The sequence below is a fragment of the Sinocyclocheilus anshuiensis genome, unplaced genomic scaffold, assembly GCF_001515605.1.
Source record: "Sinocyclocheilus anshuiensis isolate Anshui unplaced genomic scaffold, SAMN03320099.WGS_v1.1 scaffold668, whole genome shotgun sequence".
Lineage (NCBI taxonomy): Eukaryota > Metazoa > Chordata > Actinopteri > Cypriniformes > Cyprinidae > Sinocyclocheilus > Sinocyclocheilus anshuiensis.
The window spans coordinates 232,774-257,746 of NW_015557097.1; the positions used below are offsets into that span (position 1 = coordinate 232,774).

Consider the following 24,973-nt stretch of genomic DNA (forward strand, 5'->3'; position numbering starts at 1 on the left):
TTTTTTTTGTTTTGTTTTTTTTTTGTTTTTTTTTTTGAAGAAATTAATATTTTTATTCAGCAAAGACACATTAAATTGATCAAGTGACATTAAAGACTTTTATATTGTTACAAAAGATTTCTATTTCAAATAAATACTGTAAAAAGAATCCTAAAAAAAAATCCTAAAAAATATTAAGCAGAAAAAATGTTTTTAACATTAATAATGATCAGAAAAATGTACAGGTCCCAAATTTTTAACGGTAGTGTAAATAATCACAATTTGATTCAACCTTTCTGGCAATATTACAAATAAATGTTACATTTCTTCAACGGTTCCTGACCACAGACCAAAAAATGTCTTTAGATTTACTCAAAAAGCTGTGTGTCTGAAAGCCCTGACATATTGTTACTAGGGCTGTCAGTCGATTAAAACTTTTAACCTAAGTAATTACATGATGTGTCTATTAATTAATCTAATTAATTGCATATTAATTGCACATCAATCTGGCAGAGAAATTACCCACAAAAGATATTTTAAAGCCAGTATTGTTACATGACAAAAGCTTGAAATAGATATTACAAAAAGTAGCTTTGAAATAAATGGTTCTTTTTTCATTTTCTTATTCATTTTAAGTTTTTGGGTGAACTATCCCTTTGATTAGTTTTTTTATTAATAAGATTTTTGTATTTCTTCTTTTCAGATTTTTTTTATTAAATTATTTTAATTAATTATTTTTTAAGAAATGATGCTTGAAATAAGAACCTAACACTGCCAGTAGGTGGCAGTAAATGTCTTAATGAATAAGTGATTGATTGATTGATTGATTCATCCATGCATTCATTCAGGAATGAAGTAAATGGCTCTTTTTATGAATGGGCCATTGAATCATTGGTTCACCCGATTCATTCAAACTGTGGATTCATTCAGAAATTGTGTGTTGCTTGGAGACGCACAACAGTGGCTTTAATAGGTAATATTTGCATTAGCAAAACTGAGCAAAAACAGACAATGTTGTGTCTAAAATATAGCACAATATTACGTTTTTATTTCTAGAACTGTTGTATAAAATCAATATCACATTTGCACTTGTGCTATTTGGGACAAAAACAGCACTCGTGTGATATTGCACTCGTTGCTCATGTGATATTGCTTATGATATAAATATAACACAAAAATTCATACAGGGCCATTTTTGCATCAATCTCTCGAAATTTAAGGGCATATAACTGCATTCTATAGGCTCCATCACACAGTGAGTTGTTGACCCGCATTATGTTCATCACCAATCAACTGTATAGCTGTGTTCGGCATGAAGCGGCACTGCGCAGATTGATTGTTGCATGACATCAAAGTACCATGAGAGCGGTTAATGAGCAGACGGCTCCATATGTTTTTGAATTGCTCTCGCAGTACTTTGATGTCAAACACCAATCGATCTTTGCAGCTCACTTCTAGCCGAACACACCTTATGAAATATAAGATGACGTACATAGGTCTAGGGTGTGGCGGGTGCGTTTATTGCGTTAAAAATTTTAACACGTTATTTTCTTACATAACGAATTAATTAGATTAAATCCACAGCCCTAATTATTACTTTACTTAAATGATTAATTATAGTACAGCAGTATTATAACCTTTATTTATGTTGACTATTTTTTTGTGATCAGCTCATTATCTCATGGCCAATCAGATACTCTGCCGTTTAGGGCTGTGTATCACCAGCAAAGTCACGATACGATACATATCACGATACAGGGGCCACGATACAATACTATACGTATCATGATACGGGACTGCACTGAATTTCACCTCAGCAGAATTTAGTAAAACAGCTGTTTATTAAACACTGCATACTATAGGGCCATTGCTAACTATAGGCAGAGCAGGCAGCTGACCTCTGCATTATGAAGGGCCTCCATAACTGTACCACAGCACAATATAGGTAATGGCATTTGTTTCATGTTTACATTGGGCACTCCCCACCAGGTACAATATTCTGATTGTTTGCATCTTGTTTTTAAGCCCATAAATAATAATGTACTCGTTCTAATAAATTTATATTGTAATGTACTCATTCTAATATATTAATATCATCTTAACATTGCTGGTAGGTTATCATTGCACAAATCAACACACTCTCTACGTTTAAAAAATAAAAAATTAGAAGACTTCTAAACTAATGCACTGTCTTCTTCACACTCACAGTATCTCACGCACACACCTTTAGTCAGATCATGCTGCGCGCGCGCACAGACACTCAGACAAACTTTTTAGTGCTGCCCCGCAATTTTATCAATAAAATAGCTTAATCGCTGAAGAGCTACATTATCTTTCTCAACAAGGAGCTGGTGACATCATTGTTTCTAAAGCAATTAAAGCCACAGCTTTTCTGTTAATAGAGAAACACGGCAAAACGGTGGTAATTCATACATACACAGCCTCTCTCTCTCTCTCTCTCGTGTAAATAAACACTTGATGAATTACACTTTTTTGAGAATAGAATATTGAAGTGGAGATCGCTAAACTGCAAGCTTACCAGTGTTTTCAGAAAGCAAGCGCGTTTATCCACAGTGGAGAGAGAGCGCGTGCACATGGTTGCCAGGTTGACAAAGATAAGTAACACACTTAGCAGATATTTCCGTATTGCACAAAGTGGGAAGCTCTGTTTCGGGGATTACGTCTCTTTATATCAGGCAACCCCAGTTGTGTTCCTCTGCGGCCAGATTAAACCTTGTTGTAGGCTATATATTATGCTCTGTTCATCATTTTTTAGAAACCTTGCACTTTTCTACTCCGTTTTGTGTTCTTGTATTCAAATTAAGCGCGGTCCACTGCAGCGCACGTGCCACGATATCGATACAGGGCCAGCTGTATCGATACTTGTATCGTCAGATCTCTGTGACGATACATCGTCGTATCGATGTATCGGACACAGCACTACTGCAGTTCCACAATCAATTCTACATATGTATATTACTCTAATTATAAGAAAAATTATAGTTGGTTAAGAATGTGTTTGAGGGCTGGTCAGTTGTGTAAAGGTCTCCTCTCCTATATTTAACTAAAACTGTATTTGATCAGAGTCTGTATCAAAGCTCAGTCTGCCCGGTAGGTGTACTTAGAAAAAACGAACAATGTCCATCCATCCCCTCTCTAGTCACTTTTCTCAGTGAGGGTATTTGATGAAGTCTTTGAAGATCAGTTCATCAGAGGACTCGCCATCATTCTAAGCGATGGTTATCTGCATATTTAGTCTGATGACTCCGAGATATGATCAGAATGTAGAAATGGCATTTTCACCCAATAGGCAGTTATGGTTGGGATTTAGAGCAAATTGCGAGCCTTCAAGGGATTTAAACTTCAATACAGTGAACTTTGCTCCGGCACCTGAGCTATACAGAAGAAAATCCTTCCTTACCGAGGTCTCCAGCCGATAGTTGTGCCAGTTCAGCAACCTAGTTATTTTCTCAGGTTTTCAAAGTGGGGGGAGGGAAGGCTACAGAATGCAGTTATGCAATTGCTGTCCCTTTATCTTAAATTTCTTCACAGTCAGTTGGTTTCTCTGGGAAAAGAGAGGAGGCAGAGGCTAATAAATAACCATGAATTAGTTAGCTGTTTAATTTAAGTGCATTTTGGCTGTGTGCCGTAACTGCAGCTCTGATTATAATGCGGTCAGCTGTTCCAAAAAGCAACTTAGCACTGCGAAGTGCAACGATTCTGCAGACTCTGTATGCGGGGGTATCAGGGACTCCTGAAGTAAGGACTTTTGCTAATGAATGTCTTTACCGTTAAGAATCCCCACTTGGGAGTGAGTCACAGGAGTTGATGTGATGTCAATTTTTTTCTGTGTGAGATTTTTTTGATTTAAAGAGTAAATTCATGCCTTTTTTTTTTTTCAATGGAATTGGCACAGGGTATGACTAGCATGGTTCTGTTCTTGATTTTTCAGTATTTGCATTTGAAAACTCTTTATTTGAGGTTTCATGATGATGTTATGGATGGTACGGCCTTCATTATAAATAGTTTCATGACTGTTTTCTAAACATACAGGTTATATTGGTGGAATGATAGTTTCGGGAAAACATGTAAACATACAGGTTATATTGGTGCAATATGTGCTGTTGTGTGAATCGAGCTAATTAAAACTAGGAGTGTAATGTTTTTGTCACAGTTCTTCCCAAAGTTCGTCAGACTATATCATCGAAAATTTGCATTGTTGATCAACAGAATGCTGCTTGGTTTGAAAGTGACTTCTGTGTGAGCTGTGCTTCATGCATTACTACACTACTGACATTGGAAAAGGGAGCTTTATTGCTTGCGAAATTTCGCTGTAATGTGACTTTGTGCCTTTTAATACAGGATATTTACCAGACGTCTTTCCAAACCCTCTATTGCATCTGTTTTCAACATCTGTTCTTCTCCAAAAACCCTTCACACAGTAACAAACTGTTGAATTCAGTTCAACTCCTATACATTTTTTTTCAATTAAACAAAGCAGTGGACCGTAAAGTAAGAGTTTCAAAGCTGAGCTGTATAGAAAAGACAGTCATGCTTTGTTTGTCCTTCTCCATTTTAATGATTTTACCTTTTATGAAAGGAAACCATTTTATGTTTCTCTGTTCATCCAATAGTTTTAACGTCTGTGATAATAATGTTGGAGGAAGGAGGGTTGGTTAACAAAGGGGAGACAGTTAACTGGCTCCAGTGAAAAGTGGTCAGGGAATGGAACAACTTTGAATTTAAAGACCTTTTAGATGATTGGACCTTCATCAGCAAGAAAAGGGACGACGGTGTCAGTGTTCAACTAGACCTATCAGTTTAATCTGCAATAACTGGATCTTCTGTGGGAATTGATAGTCCCGTGAAATGTTCGTCACATGACTCTCCCTTAGAGGTGACCTCCGTGTGCTAGTTAAATATTCCTTTGTTAGATTGGGCTTTGGGGAGAAGTTCCCATTTTGGAAGCTTTGATTTAGAATCTTGTCTCCAAGCAGACGGGATATTTGCTCTTTGAGCATGCCTGGTCATTGACACCTCAATCCACTCATATCAAGTTCTTCTGACCTGAAAAACTTGCCAGAGGGGTTGTTCCAGTGCTTGTGAGGTGTTTTTTGTGTATGTGCAAGATCAGAACGAGAGCAAAAGAGATCGAGCAACTTTAGAAGAAGTCATCTGTTGAAATGGCAACATGAAAACAAACACCATGGTTCCAGCCCTAGCCATGGCGACCACCTCTCAAGGAGAAAAGAGAATCAAAAAATCTCTTCCTGTTCTGTTAAGCATTCCAACTGTTTGTGCTTATTCATCTAATAATTATGGAATTAATAACAAATTATTAATTATTTACAGTAACACAACTATGCTGTAAATATGTATCTAACCCTGTAAAGCCTGACATATGAAATAATAATAGAAAAATCTCATTTTTTATAATAGCGCAGTTTATTTAACCTTTAGACAACATATTTTAAAGCAAAAAAGTTTGTATATGTATTTGTTTAGTATCGTATATGATACATCATATTTTATGGCCAATAATATTATTATACAGGAGAAAAATGGAGCTCATACTCAAGGTGAAAAAAACACCTAAATTTTATTCAGAGTCCCAAACTGAGCAAAAATATGCAATTTGGTGCAGTTGCTGATATTTAGCAAAAAAGTAAGATGAAATTCTGATAGATTGTAATGTAATTCACTGAGATTTTTTTTAACAATAGAGCAGCTGCTTAAAGAAGGGAGAAAAAGTCTGATTCGGGGCTCGATGCATATGTGTTTGTGGTTGCGTGAGGCATTGAGATGGAAGTGCATGTAGCACTTATTCATCAAGATGGAACTTTTCAACTTTTTAATTATAATCGTTAATATGAAGCTCTCCCGATAACTTCCTACTGGAAGGATTAACCAGCCATTGACCATTGGTTAATCTCCTCTGCATGCGGTGGGATTTTAATCTGATTATCGGTTCGCTGACTGTTACAGAGAGAGTGGGATTGGTGTTGGACTGTCTATAAGGGAAGGATTATAAGGAGGATGATGTATAAAGGATGTGATTGTGTTGATCAGTTTTGACACTCCACAGTGTGTGAATCTGGGTTGAATTTGTGTAGAGTAACTTGCTTTGGGTGTATCTGTTTCTATAGGAATCAACCTAGGTGGCAGAGGCCTAAAAAACAAGTAAACAAATGGATTGATATTACTCTACAGGCACCCCAGAGGAACCTTGATATCAGTGTGCAGTGGCAGTGGGAATAAAAAGTTGCTTGCTGCAATTCTGGTCATATTTGGTTGGTTTCAGTTTCAGGCTACATTTCTATAACGTGTGAGGACTGCTAAGAGGCTTTATCCTTCGTTCGTTCTTTACTCTTTCTTTCTCACCCAACACACTCACACACACATAAACAAACTCCCTCTAGTAATCCAGGGATTTGGCTGGGGGGGATCTGCACAGCTGTGGCAATATGTGGCAATAACAATAGAAGGACATCCCTTGAGATTGTTCTCACACACACACACACACACACACACACACTTAAGTACACTACTTGCTAATAAACATGGTATAAAAAGCACACAGCTCTTTGATGTAAAATAACTTGAATAACTCCCTCTCTTTCAGACAGTGAGAGTATATGGCATATTATTAAGATCTTGGTAGTTAGTACACTCTTGAGTGCCTGGGGAAAGTTAACTTTGCTTTAATTTTCTCCTGTCGTGTGTGAATGTACACCCTGAATGTTGTCTTAATATAATAAGACACATACAGACCAGCTATCTAAAGTCCGGAGGTCAAATTTTACTTTGTCTTAATTTACAACTCTGCACTAATCCTAAAGTTTGGGGTCAGTAGGATTTTTCTTTTTAAATAAATAGATTTTTTTTTTCAGCATTGATTCATTAAATTGACCAAAAGTGACAGTAAACACTTTCTATTCCGCAAAGAATCCTGAATAAATCATGGTTTCGACAAACTATTAAGGAGCATAACTTCTTTTCAACATTGATAATGATTGAAATGTTTCTTGAGAACAAAATCGGCATATATTAATATTTTGAAGGATCATGTAGCACTGAAGACTGGAGTAATGGCTGCTGAAAACTGAACAAAATTGTCATCACAGGGATCATTACATTTTAAAATATATTAAAAAGAAATTACAATTGAATATATATTAAAATTGAAAACAGTTATTTTAAATTGTAATAATATTTCATTATATTACTGTTCTACTATATAAATAAAAATCTTACAGACCCCAAACTTTTCTTAAGAATGCATGTTGAACACGGTCTTCAAATGGTCATCACGTGGTCAGTAAAGAAGGCATGGCACATGTGGTCTATGCAGAGAGCTGTAACATATAGATCTGTCCAAAAGTTCAGATCTTCTGGCTTATTGTCTTCAAGACCAACTATTTTAAAAATGCAAATAAAAAACAGAATAAACGTTTGATTAATCACTTGGCTGAGATTGAGTTTTTTCATGTCTCTTGCTCTGTGTGTGTGTGTGTGTGTGTGTGTGTGTTATCATGCCTGCAGTTCACAGAATAGCACACTGTCTGCACATGCACACACAGAGCTCAAGGTCAAACTAGTCTGTTTATTTCTGTCTTGCTATCATCCTTCTCTTTTCTTAGTGGACAGACTTGAAAATAAGCACTGAATATAATTACCATTTGTGGTATTTCCATGATTCAGAATGCAAATAAAACAAGTGCCCTTTTTGTTTGTGCTGGTTTTCTCATTAATTCTGATGAATGTAAGAATCAGGTAAGCCTCACCTTGCTTCACTTTGGCTTATGAATAATCTACAGAGCAGCAAACCCTACATACTAATAAAATGTCGCGATCGACACTAAAGGAATATTAGTCCAAAGATTGTGCATCACCGTGGCCCTTTATTGTCCTTTATTTTGAAATGGCATTGCACTGCCTTAAGTTGTTGGCACCCAGTGATTTAGATTTGCCCCAAGGAATTTTTGGATCCTTAGTTTTGACATCAAGTTGCGTCATGGTGCCTAAAGAAGGATATTTTGGTTGGTTCAAATGGTTGTTGTGGTGTGTTTGAAAAGTCCAGAGGGGGATTCAAGACAGGGTGGCTCAAAGTCAAAGTGACATTATACTAATGTGTGTACGAACAAACGCCGCCATCCACATACTGTCTCACATATTCCCTCTCTGTATGTGACAAGCACACACACACACAGCAATGAACTAACCAATTCAACTAACGCCAATGAACTAACGTAACCATGTTCTCTATAGCAGGGGTCTTAAGCTCAAATTACCTGAAGCTCACTAGACAGGTGGTGTTCTCTATTGGAGTTGCTTGAACAGCTGAACAGTGGTTTTACGACCATTTATTTTAGCTGTGTACAATTACTAGCACAATTGTACTCTTGACATATAGACTTATGTCTTACTTATAAGTGCAACAGTTCCGAAAGTAAAAAGCCTATTTATGTTCTTCATACGGGAATTGGTTTCTAATGATTTTTTTAACAATAAATTGTGTTCTATCATTAGAATTGGTTAAATTATGGTTACCAGGGTTGGACTTTGATTTTGGGGCCCTAAACAAATTCCATGTATGGGGCCCAAACACACCAGCTATTTGCTTGGTGCTCCCAAGGAAAGCACACAAGAAAATCGTTTTGAGAAATCAAGATGAATAAAATCATGACACAAAACACAAGGCCTATAAACCTCAAAAGTGTGGCATTTACCAGCAGGCCCGGTTCCAGAATAAAAACACTGAGGGTGCTTCTGAAATTAGTGAAGTTACTTTAGCCTTAAATAATGTATATCATATTTTTGTCCTTTCCATTGTAATTTCATAAGTGAGTCCCGCATTTATATGCGGCTGTCATTCCCGACACTGTGTGTGCATGACCATCATAGCAGCATGAAAAACAAGGCTTTTATTCAAAATCTTAATGGAATATATATACTATAAAGTGCGCAAAGAGCGCCCCCTTTAATCACTAGAACGCTGTCACTCACTTGTGATCTTAAGTTCCATTATTATCAATGAAGCTCTCTACACCACACGATGAATCTCTTATTTACATCATGTCTACACTTTGTTACAATGAGAGGATTCGCAAGCATGTATAACTCAGCATTGAACAAAATACAAATACACACTGGAGAATTTGCCAAATATTTTTCACCAATATCAGATGGGGCCGCCTGATTCCCTGGGGCCCAGAGCAGCTACTTGCCTCGCTTATTGGTTAAGTCCACCCCTGACGGATACTTCACCAGTGTGAAAATTATGATATTGAGGCAATTTAAAATATATATATTTTTTTTTTTTCAATCATTTTCTAGATAAAATCAAACATTGCCCAACACTCCGACCTGTCAGACCAGAGTTGCACCCCTGAACACAGTTAATGCACACATGCCATTTCCTGCATATCAGTTATGTGTCTTGTCTGTTGTCTCAAACATGCATTCTGCATGATCTTTATAAGTTTGACTTGTGTTGAAAATGCAAACTGACGTGGCTAAAGTGGAATGTGTGGTGATTTGGAAATGCTTTAAAATGCTTGACTGTGCCCTATGGGGGTGGATGGGTCTTGTATTTTTTTTTTTTTTTATGAATGCTGATTTCACTGATGGAACCTGAACAAACTGCTGATGCAGAGGACAGAACAAGCTTTTACCTCTGTGCTGTAGTTGTATGTGCAGTATTTTCCCCTAGAAACTAAATTTTCAGTGCTCTTGCAGTTATGTAAAATTAAATCAAAACCTCAACACTATTTTGGAGATTTGATGTGCAAAAGAAAGTATCCCCAATTTAACAGAGTGCTAATGTTCTTATTCAGGCCCTCCCTGGTCTCAGTGCACGTCTGTTTGTAGTGGGTAATAGCCAGTGTCAAACGTGTGGATCACCTCATTATGTTGTGGAAGAGCACAGATGATCATGCAAATGTGTGATGTAAATGACAAGGATTTGTCTCTGTATGCAAATGAAAAGTATTGTGGTGATTCTTTGCTGAGGAGAGAATTAGAAGGACATGTAGTAATGTAAACCCATCAGCTTCTACATCAACACACATTTGAGTCGGATTGCTTTTGTTGTTCTTCTCAGTGTATCACACTCCATAAAAAACTAATCATGGTGACTGACATTTAAGCATGCAATATTAGGGAAAATCATCATAAATAAGACTATATTGAAATAATAGTAGTTGTTATAGATAACAGTTATATTGAATGTTATGTCAAACAACATCATGCAACTGAAGTAAGGTGTCTCTTTTAACAAGAGTTAAACCTTTCTGTAGATCATGTACACAAATGACCAAGTGTTGCCTGTATGAACACACTAACATACACATCGTCATGCTTGTGTATCTGTGTAGGATGAAGAGCGGTGTATGAAATAAAGAACATATGCCAGTACGGTAGGGGATTTGTGTTTTCTCTTCCTCCTCTCCAAGAGCTCAGGGGCTGAGCCAGTAAATGCTACCCAGTCAAAAATGTCCTCTCATCCCATTGGTTGAGCTACAAAGAGAGAGAGAAAACCTAAGTCAGTTATACCGAGCCCCTCTAATTTCATAGCTCTGAGGTACTTAAATTCTTACTCTCTGATATTTACATTTGTCTTTTCTCTCTGTGAGTATTTACTTCTTATTAATTTTGCATTGAAATGAATTGTAACCCTTTAAATCAAGCGATTTGCTCCTGTGAGAATATACTTTCACATTAATGGCCTAAAGACAAGTAGTTACACAACTGTTACATACCAAGAGTTTGGTATGTTGTCGGACAAATTCCATCCATCTTTCATTCATGAATGAAAGCTAAATCCGCCATTATTTTATGCTTTCACTTTCCATGTGTTCATTCAAACTAACAGATTTTTCTTTTTGTCCCCTTTTTAAATAGAGGGCACATTTAAACTGCCTTAGAACCATTTACCCATGCCTTAATTCTTTATTTTTATAACTGCTTTTAAAATGCTGTTTATGTATAGCTTGTTTTACCCTTGTCCCAAATCCATATCATAAATATGAAAATCCATCATATAAATATGAATACATTAAATGTTTAATACGTTAAAAAAATGACCTAATCACAGATTTTCAATGTTTACTGTGCAAAAATGATTGATTATTAATTTTTACACAAATTACTACAGTCCTTCAGTTACACTTCTAATAGTGTACTGCAGGAATGAGTACTAAGAATTGGAAATGAGCATTTTTGAACTTTCCGTTCTATAGTCTTGAAGTCAGTTGTTTTTTTTTTAATGGGTTTTTGGCTAAATGTCTGAAATAAGTTTTGTTAACAAGCTCAAGATATTTTCACGTTTTATTCCATAAATAGGTGGTTACTAACAAGTGGTTAAATTGGACTACTGCAGAGTTTGTCAGGGATATTAAAACTTCATCACACTAAACAGGAAATCTCAATTACTAACCAGTACGACTTTACAGCTTCTTTAACAATATTTTAAATAAATATTTATGGAGTTGTTGGAAGGTTAAAGGGATACTCCACCCCAAAATGAAAATTTTGTCATTAATCACTTACCCCCATGTCGTTCCAAACCCGTAAAAGCTTCGTTCGTCTTCGGAACACAATTTAAGATATTTTGGATGAAAACCGGGAGGCTTGTGAATGTCCGATTGACTGCCGAGTAAATTACTCTGTCAAGATCCAGAAAAGTATGAAAGACATCGTCAGAATAGTCCATCTGCCATCAGTGGTTCAACCGTAACGTTATGAAGTGACAAAAATACTTTTTGTACGTGAAGAAAACAAAAATAACGACTTTATTCAACAATTCGTCTCCTCTGTGTCTCTCTGCATCACCGTAGCGCCATTTTGGAGAATATCCGCTGAACGCAAGCAGCGTATGCTATTCTGTGTCAGAGGAGACAGATTGTTGAATAAAGTCGTTATTTTTTGTTTTCTTCACATACAAAAAGTATTCTTGTCACTTCATAACGTTACGGTTGAACCACTGATGGCAGATGGACTATTCTGACGATGTCTTTCATACTTTTCTGGACCTTGACAGAGTAATTTACTCGGCAGTCAATCGGACAGTCACAAGCCTCCCGGTTTTCATCCAAAATATCTTAAATTGTGTTCCGAAGACGAACAAAGTTTTTACGGGTTTGGAATGACATGGGGGTAAGTGATTAATTAAGTGATTAATGACAAAATGTTCATTTTGGGGTGGAGTATCCCTGGTAATGTTGAAGTCATGCTACTGTGATAATCTTTTGCTTTTTACATCTGGTGGCTTCATAATTCAGAAAGGTTGTATTCATTTTGAAGATTAACTCCATAAAATGTATAAAAATCATAAATGTTATTTCACAGAGCTTATTTTAATTCAAAAGCCAATTAAAAAATCCAGTTGGCTTTTTGTCAAGGGAACCAGGATGATGCTAATATCCAGGTTGGCCTACAAAAATATGTCATCGCTTCTTGATTGCACATGCACATGCTTAAGATATTGACAATGTGCTTTTTTAGCACATTGCAATAATATTGTCTATAATCTTGCAATAATATTGTCAAATTATGCAAAAAGTTGTGAAGTAAATATTATATGTGTATTGTTTAGGATGCATGAAATGCGAACTATGAAATTTGCCTTCCAAAGATGTTTAAAATGTCAGTCACCATTATTTCCACCGCAAAATGCTCTCAAACACAATACTGACATGTGGTGGAACAGGAACGCTTCATTAAAAATTACAAAGTTCAAAATTCTACTCAATTATTTTTTATTTTTTTATTTTTTTTACTGTGGGTAATTCTCCAAATTAAATAAAAATGTATTGACTATCCCTTATAAAAATGCAATGGCAATACCATGGTCAAGTCATGGTGTCAGAAGGGTGATGGTGATTACACGTGATTTTAAAGGTGCTGTATGTAGGATTGACATCGAGTGGTTGAACTAGGTATTGCAGTCCAAATTCAAAATATTGGAGAGGGTTTTTTTCACCCAACCCCTCCTCCTCAGACTTGACGCACACGCAGGTTGCCAGATTGACGACACCAACAGGAATGAGCGCACTTGACAATGAATGAAATGAAATACGCTGTGTTTTCCGCCAACTGGCAACCCGGTGTGCCTAAATACAATTGGGTAAACTGGCAGTGGGCGGGTTACACAGACCAAAACAGAGACCGACATTCCGGCCCGGAACTCACATTTTCAAAGGAGAATAACTGACTGTAGCATTGTTTTTCAGATAAACAAGGATGTTAACTTAGCATGTTTCTTAAATACCTGCAAACATATTATGGTATTTTTATGCTTTAGTAGAGTCAAAAACTTACATACAGTACCTTTAAATGGTACTCCAAGATGTGATTGTAGAGTATAAGCCTCATGTTTACTTCAGCCTCTGGATGACATTTCTCTCATGCATCAGGCTCGTCATCTTCAGCCTCAGTTATATATCCTCTTGATGTGACAGATTCATTATGGCATCATCTAGTCAGAGCATCAGTCGTGTCAATTGTGATGATGAAAAACATAATTATTTACACACCCTCATCTTGTCTCACAACACATGTAATCATTTAAGAAGAAAGCTACAGCAGTGGTTTTCCAAGTTATGTCCATCAGTGACAGCAACAGCCGCAGCAGCATAAGTCAGTGTTCTCCACACAGTGTTGTAGTTATGCTCATGCTCATTCATTTCCATTACCACACTCCTCTCTTGCCAATCACACTTGGCCAAGGTTTCTGCCTTGCTGCAATATCCTGTCACTTGCAGAGGTTTCCTTTTAGTGTGATCAGAGGCCATTGTTCACATCATGATCTTTATTAGGGTGTTTTACAAGCTTAGATTAGATTAGTGTGTTTCTACCTGGAGTCCTGGCATGCAGGGTTTGTTGCATGATCTCCATTTGTGAACTGTGGAAGTCTGGCTCAAATAGGTACATTGGCAGCTTGTCGTCATGGCAGTCTGCCACATTTGCCTGGACAAAATGATGTAATATCCTGAGTATGCTTTTCGCTGACCAATGTTTCTGGCTAGAGATAGTTGTGAATATGTGTGCTTGGGTATATGTGTGTGTGTGTGTGTGTGTGTGTGTGTGTGTGTGTGTGTGGGTATTTTTATGCTTTAGTAGAGTCAAAAACTTACATACAGTACCTTTAAATGGTACTCCAAGATGTGATTGTAGAGTATAAGCCTCATGTTTACTTCAGCCTCTGGATGACATTTCTCTCATGCATCAGGCTCGTCATCTTCAGCCTCAGTTATATATCCTCTTGATGTGACAGATTCATTATGGCATCATCTAGTCAGAGCATCAGTCGTGTCAATTGTGATGATGAAAAACATAATTATTTACACACCCTCATCTTGTCTCACAACACATGTAATCATTTAAGAAGAAAGCTACAGCAGTGGTTTTCCAAGTTATGTCCATCAGTGACAGCAACAGCCGCAGCAGCATAAGTCAGTGTTCTCCACACAGTGTTGTAGTTATGCTCATGCTCATTCATTTCCATTACCACACTCCTCTCTTGCCAATCACACTTGGCCAAGGTTTCTGCCTTGCTGCAATATCCTGTCACTTGCAGAGGTTTCCTTTTAGTGTGATCAGAGGCCATTGTTCACATCATGATCTTTATTAGGGTGTTTTACAAGCTTAGATTAGATTAGTGTGTTTCTACCTGGAGTCCTGGCATGCAGGGTTTGTTGCATGATCTCCATTTGTGAACTGTGGAAGTCTGGCTCAAATAGGTACATTGGCAGCTTGTCGTCATGGCAGTCTGCCACATTTGCCTGGACAAAATGATGTAATATCCTGAGTATGCTTTTCGCTGACCAATGTTTCTGGCTAGAGATAGTTGTGAATATGTGTGCTTGGGTATATGTGTGTGTGTGTGTGTGTGTGTGTGTGTGTGTGTGTGAGTGTGTGATTGAAGAGAGACAGAATGTATGTTGTTTTCTAATAATCTCTGTAATTAAGTACATAATGACCCAAACACAAGCACACTCTTTAAGAAGTTAAAATATAGAGGAACCTGTTTTTTTCCCAGCTCAGCTGGAATGATAATTGTTTTATATTTCCACCCACTTTTACTTCTTATTGATGTATGGAATTTCTTAATTAAAAGTGCCTTTTTTACTGCATCTTTTTTTTCCTGCAGTTGGACTTTACATAATTGCAAACGATGCATCGTGGGAAAAGTAAAGCAGATGATATTGCAGTGCTTCCTTTGCCTGTTTATCAAGCTACTTTTTCCCTAGGTGGCTGAGATTTCTGTTTTGAAACTGTGAAGATTTATGGATGCACTATCATCTAGCAACTTAATATAAACATGCAAATAGACATTTAGCCCAGGAGACATATTTGAAGAGTGATTGCACCCAGAAATGCCTTTCCTTCACTTATTTATGTGCAGATGAGCTAACTGACAATCTCCATTTCTTTTCAGAGCTCCATTCAGATCACCTTTGATGATTGTCTTCAGCTCCCAACTTCTGCGTCCATTGACTGTGTGACTTGCACTGACCAATCAGTACGCAGCATGGTAAGCAGTCAAAGCTTTTACTTTGGCACCAAAAAGACGGCAAATAAAAGTTACTTATTTGTTTGTGCAATCTAGCTAAAAGTAAATGTGCAAATATCCAAGCAAAGAAAGAAAAAAGACATTTATAATGTTATTAAAGATGCTGTTCTTTTGAACTGAATCCTGAAGATAATGTATCAGATTCCACAAAAATAAAGCAACTATATATAGCAAAATAAATTATTTTCAACATTGATAAAAAGGAATGTTTCTTGAGCACCAGATCAGCATATATAAATGATTTCTGAAAGATCATTTGACACTGAAGACTGGAGGAATGGCTACTAAGAAATTAGATTTGCTATCACAGGTATTACATTTTAAAATATAGAAAACTGTTATTTTGATTGTAATAATACAATATTACTGTTTTTACTGTATTTTTGATCAAATAAATACACCCTTGAGACTTCTTTCAAAAACGTTTAAAAATCTCACCGACCCCAAATTTTTGAATAGCATATGTAAAAAAAAAAAATTATTCTTCATATATATTATATGAATTGTCATATTTTTATGGTGTGAATTTAGGAATAAATATGATTTAGTTGTTATTTTGTGTTCTACATATAATTTCGAGTGATTACAATATTAAACATTTTTACAATATACAATTTTTTTGGAGTGTCAGTCATCCAGCATCATTGTGTTCATCTGCATATTCTTTCCTCTCAGTGTAAATGAATGAGAGCAGTTGTAGTGCACACATCCTTGTAGTGGTATTCATTTGCACGTGCAGTTATCATATCTGAAATGTTTTTCAGGCATATTTAATATATTTGCATTGACAACACCCTTTATATTTACATGTGTATGGAGCCAAATTACATATCCATTGAGAGAAACACACACATGAGAAGCTATTTTTTGGTTCATTTGTCAGACACAATCTTCAGCCGACTACATGAGTAGATCAGCTCAGACATTGTGCATGCTCCTAATATTTTTTTAATCAATGTGTTTTTAAACACTCAAACTCTTAAATCAGAGCAATGTGTCCATCTTATCAAGTTGCATTCAGTAGTATGTATTTTTGCTTGTATATAATCAAAGCATTTGATTTTTTTTATTTACTTATTGTTTTGAAGATACTATGTTATGTCCAACTCAGTCAGCATTTGTCAATCATACCCTCAACCTCCTCCAGGTCCTGCAGTGCAATTGTTCAGTCGACACCGTAACATTCCCTGTGACTGTCACTCAGCAGTCACCTGCAGCCGTTTCCATGGATACCTACCAGATCACGATGAAGCCCATGCAGGCCCAGGTAAAATACAAATAAAATGGATTTGCATCTGCAAGTTTGCATCAGTCTGCATAGCTGCACACTCAACTTTCATTAGTCTGATGTCTCCTGCCACTGCTCACATGAATGAGCCTCTCAGTTTGCCAATTTTTTTCCCATCTCAATAGCTTAATGTAGACAGTGAGGTTTAGTGGCTATGAATATTGCATGCGATACTCTTCTCAAACAAATGACACCACTTGATGCGTAGTGCCATAGTTTAATGTTTCATCTCTAGGTGGTAAAAAATGGAGCAGCCATCGATGAATATATTACTTTTGCAAATTCAGTGTGAAATAGGAGTTAAAATGTTCTGTATGGGGCTTCTGTAGTTGCAGGTCTGTCTTGAGGAAGTGGAGGAAGAGGGTCTCCTTGTGTCCTGGACTTTTTCCAAGCAACCTCATCTCTCTTTAACCGTAACACCATGCCAAAGAGTCCAGAAAGAGGCAAGGGAGTAGTTTTGGTCACATGGGTCTTGTTCCTTTCAGCTTGTGACGTATTACAAATTGTAAACTGTATAAAACGCAACTATGCACATAAACTGAAATCTTTGTTTGTTTTTGTCTTTAGGCCTCTGACGTGGAGGTGGACAGTGAAATGATTGCGGCTCTGGTGGAGGACACACTGTACACAACACACCCTGCCTTGATCCTCAACCTGAGAGCCTGTGTATCAAGCCCTGCGGTAAAAATACCAGTATCGATTGCTATATCAAACAGTGAGGGTTATGACCGTGTACTGGGTCAGTGTGGCCAGCATTTGAAACTGTACTGAACATTATGACCAAGGTTTCTATAGGTCTTAAAAAGGTCTGAATTCACCCTTTCACAAATTAAGGCCTTAAATATCTGTCAATGGGCTATGAAGACTTGTTTTTCCTAGGTCCACTGGCAGATATTTGTTCTTTTTAATCATAAACTCACTTCATTTGTATCAGTTTTACAGAAAACAAGATTTATGTCATTTTGCTTCCCAAGTAAATGTATCTAGATTTAAGAATTTTTAGACATTTGCACTGGAAAACAAGACAGATATACTGAGGAATAACATCACTTTTTTGCAATTTGATTAAAGGTACAGTAAAGGTATTTTCATATTCTAGAGGTTGAGAGCAGAAGAATTCATTAGAATTCAGCTATTTTTGTCAAATGAATTAAAAATGAATGGAGATTGGTGAGAAATTGTATTTCTGAAGTGTTGCTAATACTGTGCTTCTCAGACATTTACATTTAGAGAACATGCTGGCATATTAAGTTCCCTTCAATTTATTTGTTCAGTTTTCTTTACTTGGTCTTAAAAAGGTCTTTAAAAAGTCTTACATTTACCTGCAGAAACCCTGTGTGACAGATCCATATGGATACTGTATATTTTGGTTGAGAGTGTTTGACGTATGACATGCAGGGATGTATGACACCCTTATCAGTACAAAACATACAAGACATGTAATTAAAGTCAACTCTAAATATGTGACTTTCATGTTATAAAACATTCACATTCTCTGTTGTAATAGTTTCCCAGGGAGAAGCAGATCGGTGGTCTGAACTCTCCATCTCAAAGCATGCCTGTCAGGCGCATTTTGGTGCACCAGCTCAGAGCAACCAATGTCAAAAAAGGTATAAAATTATCATGATTCTTAAAAAACTTTAAGAATTAAGAATTTGCCTGCATATTTACATAATCAGCCACTCAGTGATTTGCCTGAATGACTTGTTGACTGTTAAAGGAAGCCTTGTTTAATTAGGCTGGGTTCGTGTTCATTTGACCCCAATTTTTTGACTTCAAAAATCATCCTAATATGTCAAGGAAAATTTCCTATTGTTATCAATGTTTTTCAGGATTCTTTGATTAACAGAAACTCTGTATTTGAGCAGTTTATGGTGTAAGTTATGTGATTTCTTGTCCAGGATGTCAGACTCATGTAGGAGAGCTTTGTTGTATGCTGAGTCTGGACACTCCTTCCACTGAACGGAGAACCGGCTTCCTTACTCCTTCCCCCAGTCCTGGAGTAGCCCTGCACTGGACTGACGACTTTACACTGTAAGCACACTATTCTGCCATTATGTGATTGTAAAGGCAGCTATAGATCAACAAAGTCTGAAACTATATGACTGGACTGGATTGAAACATTCTGAGTGAGGTGTTGACATGTCTGACTCCTAGGAATGGTTACAAGGAAATGTTTCTTAATTAGTCATGTTCGATTAGACAAGGTCATTTTTGTTCATACAAGTAATTTAACTATGCGCTGCAGGACTAGACTGATAATCCAGTGGGATTTTCGAACACCTTCCATTTAAAGGTCAACTTCCCCACTTCAGTTTGACACAATGGAGCGTTTTCCTCAAAGTCTGCACTTCTGTCATGAAAAAAGGTGTGAAGCTGTGAGCAGCTCCACCAATGGCTCTGTGAATATGTACAGCAGCCAACTCCCGAAGAAACAAAGAGCTGTTTAGCACATTTAATTACAGCCATTCCCAACACGTCACTATTTCCTGTGATGCCAATTACCAGAATGGCCAATTTAATTCTCACAGCCAGCATACAGATTGCTGCTGTGGGATCAAATGGGACATTTAGTCTAACCACAATACTGATGGTATACAGCAGTTTTATAACCTAAAATCCAATTACAAGTGTTAAAGTCAATTTAGTCTTTTAATGATACAAAAAGTCACTTCATCTCCAATATTCCGTATTACAAAATTAAAGTTTACTGTGTGTGCATCTTTATTTGCTTGTGATGAATTAAAGTCTGTTTTTATCAATTAGGGAAATAGGACCAGAAACCAAAGAACTCAAAGTAAGACTTGTGGAGAAGAACAGCAAAGGAGAGCGTGAGTCACTTTTCAGTGCCTATCATTCAATCGTTCATCCAGCATTATAAGAAATGTATTGATTTCAGATGATCTGGTGATTGATTAAAGACTGATATTCTCCATTCTGTCTGCTTTTGTATTCACTGCATGATATACTTGTCTGTCCGTTGATTAATTTGTTTTCTTTTTCCTGTTTGACAGAGTTTCTGCCTGGTTGTGCTTCCTTACAATTGGATCTCTCTAAAATAATTCCTAATGGACAACATAAACTGTCCATCGCACCGGGTCATGGTCTGGCTCCAACTGCAGTTGTAACATTAGAAGTAAGGACAGCATAAAATAGAATTCAGATATATTTCATATACACTACCGTTCATGTAAGGCTACATTTATTTGATCAAAAATACAGTAAAACAGTAATATTGTGAAATATTATTGCAATTTAAAATAAATGTTTTCTATTTTAAAATATTTTAAAATGTCATTTATTCCTGTAATGGCAAAGCTGAATTTACTCTAGTCTTCAGTATCACGCGACCCTTCAGAAATCATTCTATATTCTGATTTGCTTCTCAAGGAACATTTATTAATGTTGAAAACTAATGTTGTGCTGCTTATTTTTGTGGAAACATAATACATTTTTTTTTCCCAGGATGATGAATAGAAAGTTAAAAAGAACCATTATTTGACAGAAATAGTTTGTAACATTGTAAATGTCTTTACTGTCAGTTTTGATCAATTTAGTGTGTCCTTGCTAAATAAAAGTTGTTTATTTTGAAAGAATATATATTTACCCCAAACGGTAGTGTATGACAGTCAGACAGACAGATAGATACTAGTAATTCACATATATAAAGTATACATGATTTCCATGATAATACAATGTTCAGAGTGTCCGTATTGCTGATTAAGGCTTCAGCCAACCTTGTGTTCACTTTTCCGAACACTCGTGATAAGTCCCTGTTCCAAATGTCAATGTGAATTATTTAATAGAAAACATATCTTATTACAGTGGTCTGCCTTGTGAAGTGAATGCTCACCTTATCTCTGATAACTGAATTATTTCTTTATTTAAAGCTGCAGTCCGTAACTTTTTTGGTTAAAAATGATCCGAAATCAATATTTGAGCAAGTACATAACCAGCCAGTGTTCAAAACTATCGCCTTACTTTAGCCCGATTCACAACGGTTAGCTTATAATAATGTTTTCTAATTTGAGTGGTACGGGTAGGTTTTCGCGGGAAATTCCAGCATGGCACTGCGTCATTACGTCACGTCTGTAAACATAAAGAAGTTGTCCCGGCTAATGGGCTATATCACATGCGAGTATGCTGCAGGTGATGGGTCGTTTATAGCTTTTTCTCACAGCAGCTGGTAAACTTAGCATTTTCAGGGCTTGACATTAAGCATTCTCATGTGGTTGTTCTTCGGACAAGTAAATTTGTCATTTACTTGTCCAAGTATAAAAGTTACTTGCCCGAGAGAAAAAAATACATTTAAATTGAGTTATAAATATAATTATTTATTGTAATTATACAAAACATAGTATAGTGTTTATAGAGTATATGTAGTAGATTTTGTGAGCATGGCACATTTAGTTTATTTAGTTAGATTTTTCTTTTTAAATAAAATAAACAAAATAATAAAGTGAAATCAGTATCAACAAAATTGTCGACAACAAATCTTTGCAATGCAGAGGAAACACAGAAGCTGCATCTGAAGTGGAATAGATATACAGGTGCATCTCAATAAATTAGAATGTCGTGGAAAAGTTCATTTATTTCAGTAATTCAACTCAAATTGTGAAACTCGCGTAGGCTAGAATCTGTGATTGCGAAGTACAGTAATCACACCGGTGCGGTGACTGACTGCCACACATACTCTTCAGAACATAAGATTCATCTGCGCTGGAGCCGTGCCGCCACACAACCCACGCAAGCTAGATAATTCCGCACACAGCTGCAATTCCAGGTTTTCAAACAGAGATGGCGACAAAGAGGCAAAACTTACGGACTGCAGCTTTAACCTAGTACTTTATTAGTTCACACTAGTGCTTAATTTGAGTAGGATCCTGTTCCAGAAAATGTCAGATTTTGGAATTTTGCATTCTGGTATTTTTTTTAAAGATCCGGCATTAAGAAGTGCATTAGATCCTGACAGTGAATGCGTGCATACGAGTCAGAACGAGTGCAGATAGATTTATTTGGAGGTTATGTATTGGTCCTCAGCATATTTTTGACCAGTCAGCTTTCTTAAGTTCTAAATCACTCTCATTTATTGGTGCCTACTGCTGATTGTTTTGTGAGCAGCGGAATATTTGGAGAGAGTTATTCACTGGTGTTTACACTGAACAGCACAGAGTATACTATGGACTATTTAAATTGACCAGTGTAACCTTTTAGTTTTTTTTTTTTGACTGTATTTTATTTTGATAATGAACAGACTGCGATGTTAAGTTTGTATTGCTAGAATATGTGGTGTGTGTGTGTGTGTGTGCGCGCCGGCGCGATCGAACAGCTGAAACATAAAATACTCCGTCATTTTTGGTCATACAGATAAGAGTAAGACATCATTCGAAACCGCAAAGTGTTTACTTTCATTTTTGCACACTCAAAATAACAACAGAACATCTGTTTTGAATCTGTTAATTATTTAAGTAAGATATATTTCGCATATTTATACCTTTTATATATGGACTGTGATTGTATTTTATTAATTAACAAATTTTGTTATTTTTATTTTATTTTTAATGTAACTTACATACTGCTACATTTTCCTCAGATCATCCTGGCGACTCATTTTTGACCCTGTGCCCAAGGCTGTAGTTAGGTCCATGCAGAAACTTGTGAACGATGCTCCTATAGTTGTGGCATCACCGTTTAGTGACGTCATTGAATTTTCTGGGAAAGCTGAAGTTGTATTGTCATTGTCGGTCACAGTGCCTTTTAATTGCTGTTTTGGATCTGGCAATTATTCATTTACAAATTAAGCACTGGTTCACACTGTACTTGTTACAGACATGATCTTATAGGAACGCACTTAAACGCTCTGAATAATCTTTGTGTTTGTGAACACATAGGCAAAGTCAGCTCAAAATTATACTGTACATATGGGGATTGTTTTTCAGTTTTTTTTAAAGATATCAGTGTCTGTACTAACCGTAATTCTATAGTAGATTTCTTAAAAAAATAATGGAAGCACAGGAATTATGTTTAAGCTAATGATTTTATGTTTCTGCCTCTATAGCTGTTGTATTTGGAGTCCAGTGATTTGCGTGCATGTCAGAATGCCACTCCACTGCGATCCTTGGTCACCCCCTCAAAGAAGGTGGACGTGGACCGCACAATCATGCCTGATGGCACCATTGTCACTACGGTAACCACCATCCAGTCACGACTAAAACTGGACCGCAAACTAGGTAAAGGCCACCTCACTCAGGAACACTGAGAACACGCATGCTCTTCTGTCTGCATTGTCTAGTACCACAGAAGTGACTTGGCAGTTTCACCCTATCCTATTTCTTCCTCTATAACTGCAGGAGACTCTCCGTCTAGGTCTCCCTCAAACGTGGAGGTGACTGAAAAGACTCCCACTGTGCTCACAAACAGCTTGCAGAGCACCAGTGCCAGTCCCACCCCCAGCAGTGAGCTCCACATTAACATTAGCATTTTGAGATAATACCTACTACCATCCAAAAGTTTGGGGACAGCAAGATTTATTTGTTTTTGTATTTTTTCTTTTTTTGAGCACCAAAACAGCATATTAGAATGATTTCTGAAGGATCATGTGACACTGAAGACTGGAGTAATGGCTGCTAAAAATGTAGCTTTGCCATTACAGGAATAAATTACATTTTAAAATATAATAAACTAGAAAACAGTTATTTTAAATTGTAATACTATTTCACAATTTTACTGATCAAATATTTTTTGATCAAATAAATGCAGCCTTGGTAAGCATAAGAGACATCTTTAAAAAAAAAACATTACTAATCTCCAGACTTAAGCCCCGTTCACACCAAGAACGATAACTATAAAGATAACAATATTAGCGTCCACACCAGCGAACTATATGTTTATTCTAAGTGCACGCTCGTCTGCTGCTTTAAATTCTCGAGCTCGTTACAGCAGGATGGATTCTGATTGGCTGTCAATTTTTTTATCATTCATCAGCTGGAGAAAAATTGTTTTGAAAGTGATTCCAACTATATCGTTTTTCTTTGTCTTTATCGTTATAGTTGTGGTGTGGACTCTGCTATTCTTTAATATTGAAAACTATTTTTAGCACTATATCTTTATCGTTATCTTTATAGTTATCGTCCTTGGTGTGAACGGGCCTTTAGACTCCAAACAAATAGACTCCAAACTTTTAAATGGTAATTTACGTCTTCATGATCATGTTTATAATTGAAATGTGTACATGTGTATTAAATGAAAAGTTATAAGTTCACAAAATTAGTACCACACATTTACAATAAATTATTTATATTGTTGTTTTTAACAGTTTATTTATATTAATATTATATATGTATTAACTATAAATATATTATTTATAAACAGATTTTTGTTTATATTAAAATACATTTTGTAAATATTTATTGTTATATTACTTTTTTTGCAGTGTAATTTGAATGAATTGCGGGAAAGTCTGTGATCCTGGTGTGTTTGTGTCTGTGTGCTATTTCCAAGCAGAAGGCACCCTCCCTAATGGGCTGGATCCCATAGCAGAAACGGCCATTCGGCAGCTAACCGAGTCGGCCAGTAAGGTACCTAAGAAGACACCTACTAAACGCAGCACTCTCATCATATCTGGGGTGTCAAAGGTCAGAGTCTGAATATCAAGTAAACAGATATTTCTAATCAATGTCATAAAAATATCTTGGTTACAATGAGGCAAGCGTCTAGGGAAATGATCACGAGAACAGTCTCTTTAGCCCTTCCCCCAGGGTAATTTGTTAAGTCTTCTCTTTCCGTCACATAATTTTGATGTAACACTCATCAGGGAGAATGACATGTACATGAGGAACACTGTGTTAAAACTAATTTTCTGTCCTTCCCACAGGTCCCCATTACTGAAGATGACTCAGCCTTATCAGTGGGCTACGCTGCAGCAATGGATGCAGCCCTACAGGGGGCGTATTCTCCCAGCGGAGCCCCGAACCACCACGGAGCATCCGCACATCAGGAAGCAGACGAGACTACACCATCTGACGTGTCAGAGCGACCATCCGTGGATGACGTGGAGTCGGAGACAGGATCGACCGGAGCACTGGAGACGCGTAGCCTTAAAGACCACAAAGGTGTGAATTTCTTTGTAATGT

The 24,973-nt window shown here is 36.7% G+C and overlaps 1 protein-coding gene across 4 annotated transcripts in view; it reads left to right on the forward strand.

Moving 5' to 3' along the window:
* c2cd2l (c2cd2 like) overlaps window positions 1-24,973 on the forward strand; it is a 30,136-nt gene that overhangs the window by 3,252 nt on the left and 1,911 nt on the right. Inside the window, exons 3-14 of one of the 4 annotated variants that reach the window (XM_016472300.1) lie at window positions 15,419-15,514; window positions 16,701-16,820; window positions 17,171-17,284; window positions 17,409-17,522; window positions 18,349-18,451; window positions 18,743-18,875; window positions 19,608-19,672; window positions 19,856-19,977; window positions 22,900-23,071; window positions 23,192-23,296; window positions 24,342-24,475; window positions 24,715-24,952. In XM_016472300.1, coding sequence (XP_016327786.1) covers window positions 15,419-15,514; window positions 16,701-16,820; window positions 17,171-17,284; window positions 17,409-17,522; window positions 18,349-18,451; window positions 18,743-18,875; window positions 19,608-19,672; window positions 19,856-19,977; window positions 22,900-23,071; window positions 23,192-23,296; window positions 24,342-24,475; window positions 24,715-24,952 — 1,516 coding nt within the window. The remainder of the gene's footprint in view (window positions 1-15,418; window positions 15,515-16,700; window positions 16,821-17,170; window positions 17,285-17,408; window positions 17,523-18,348; window positions 18,452-18,742; window positions 18,876-19,607; window positions 19,673-19,855; window positions 19,978-22,899; window positions 23,072-23,191; window positions 23,297-24,341; window positions 24,476-24,714; window positions 24,953-24,973) is intronic. The other 3 variants (XM_016472303.1, XM_016472301.1, XM_016472302.1) reach the window with 3 other exon arrangements.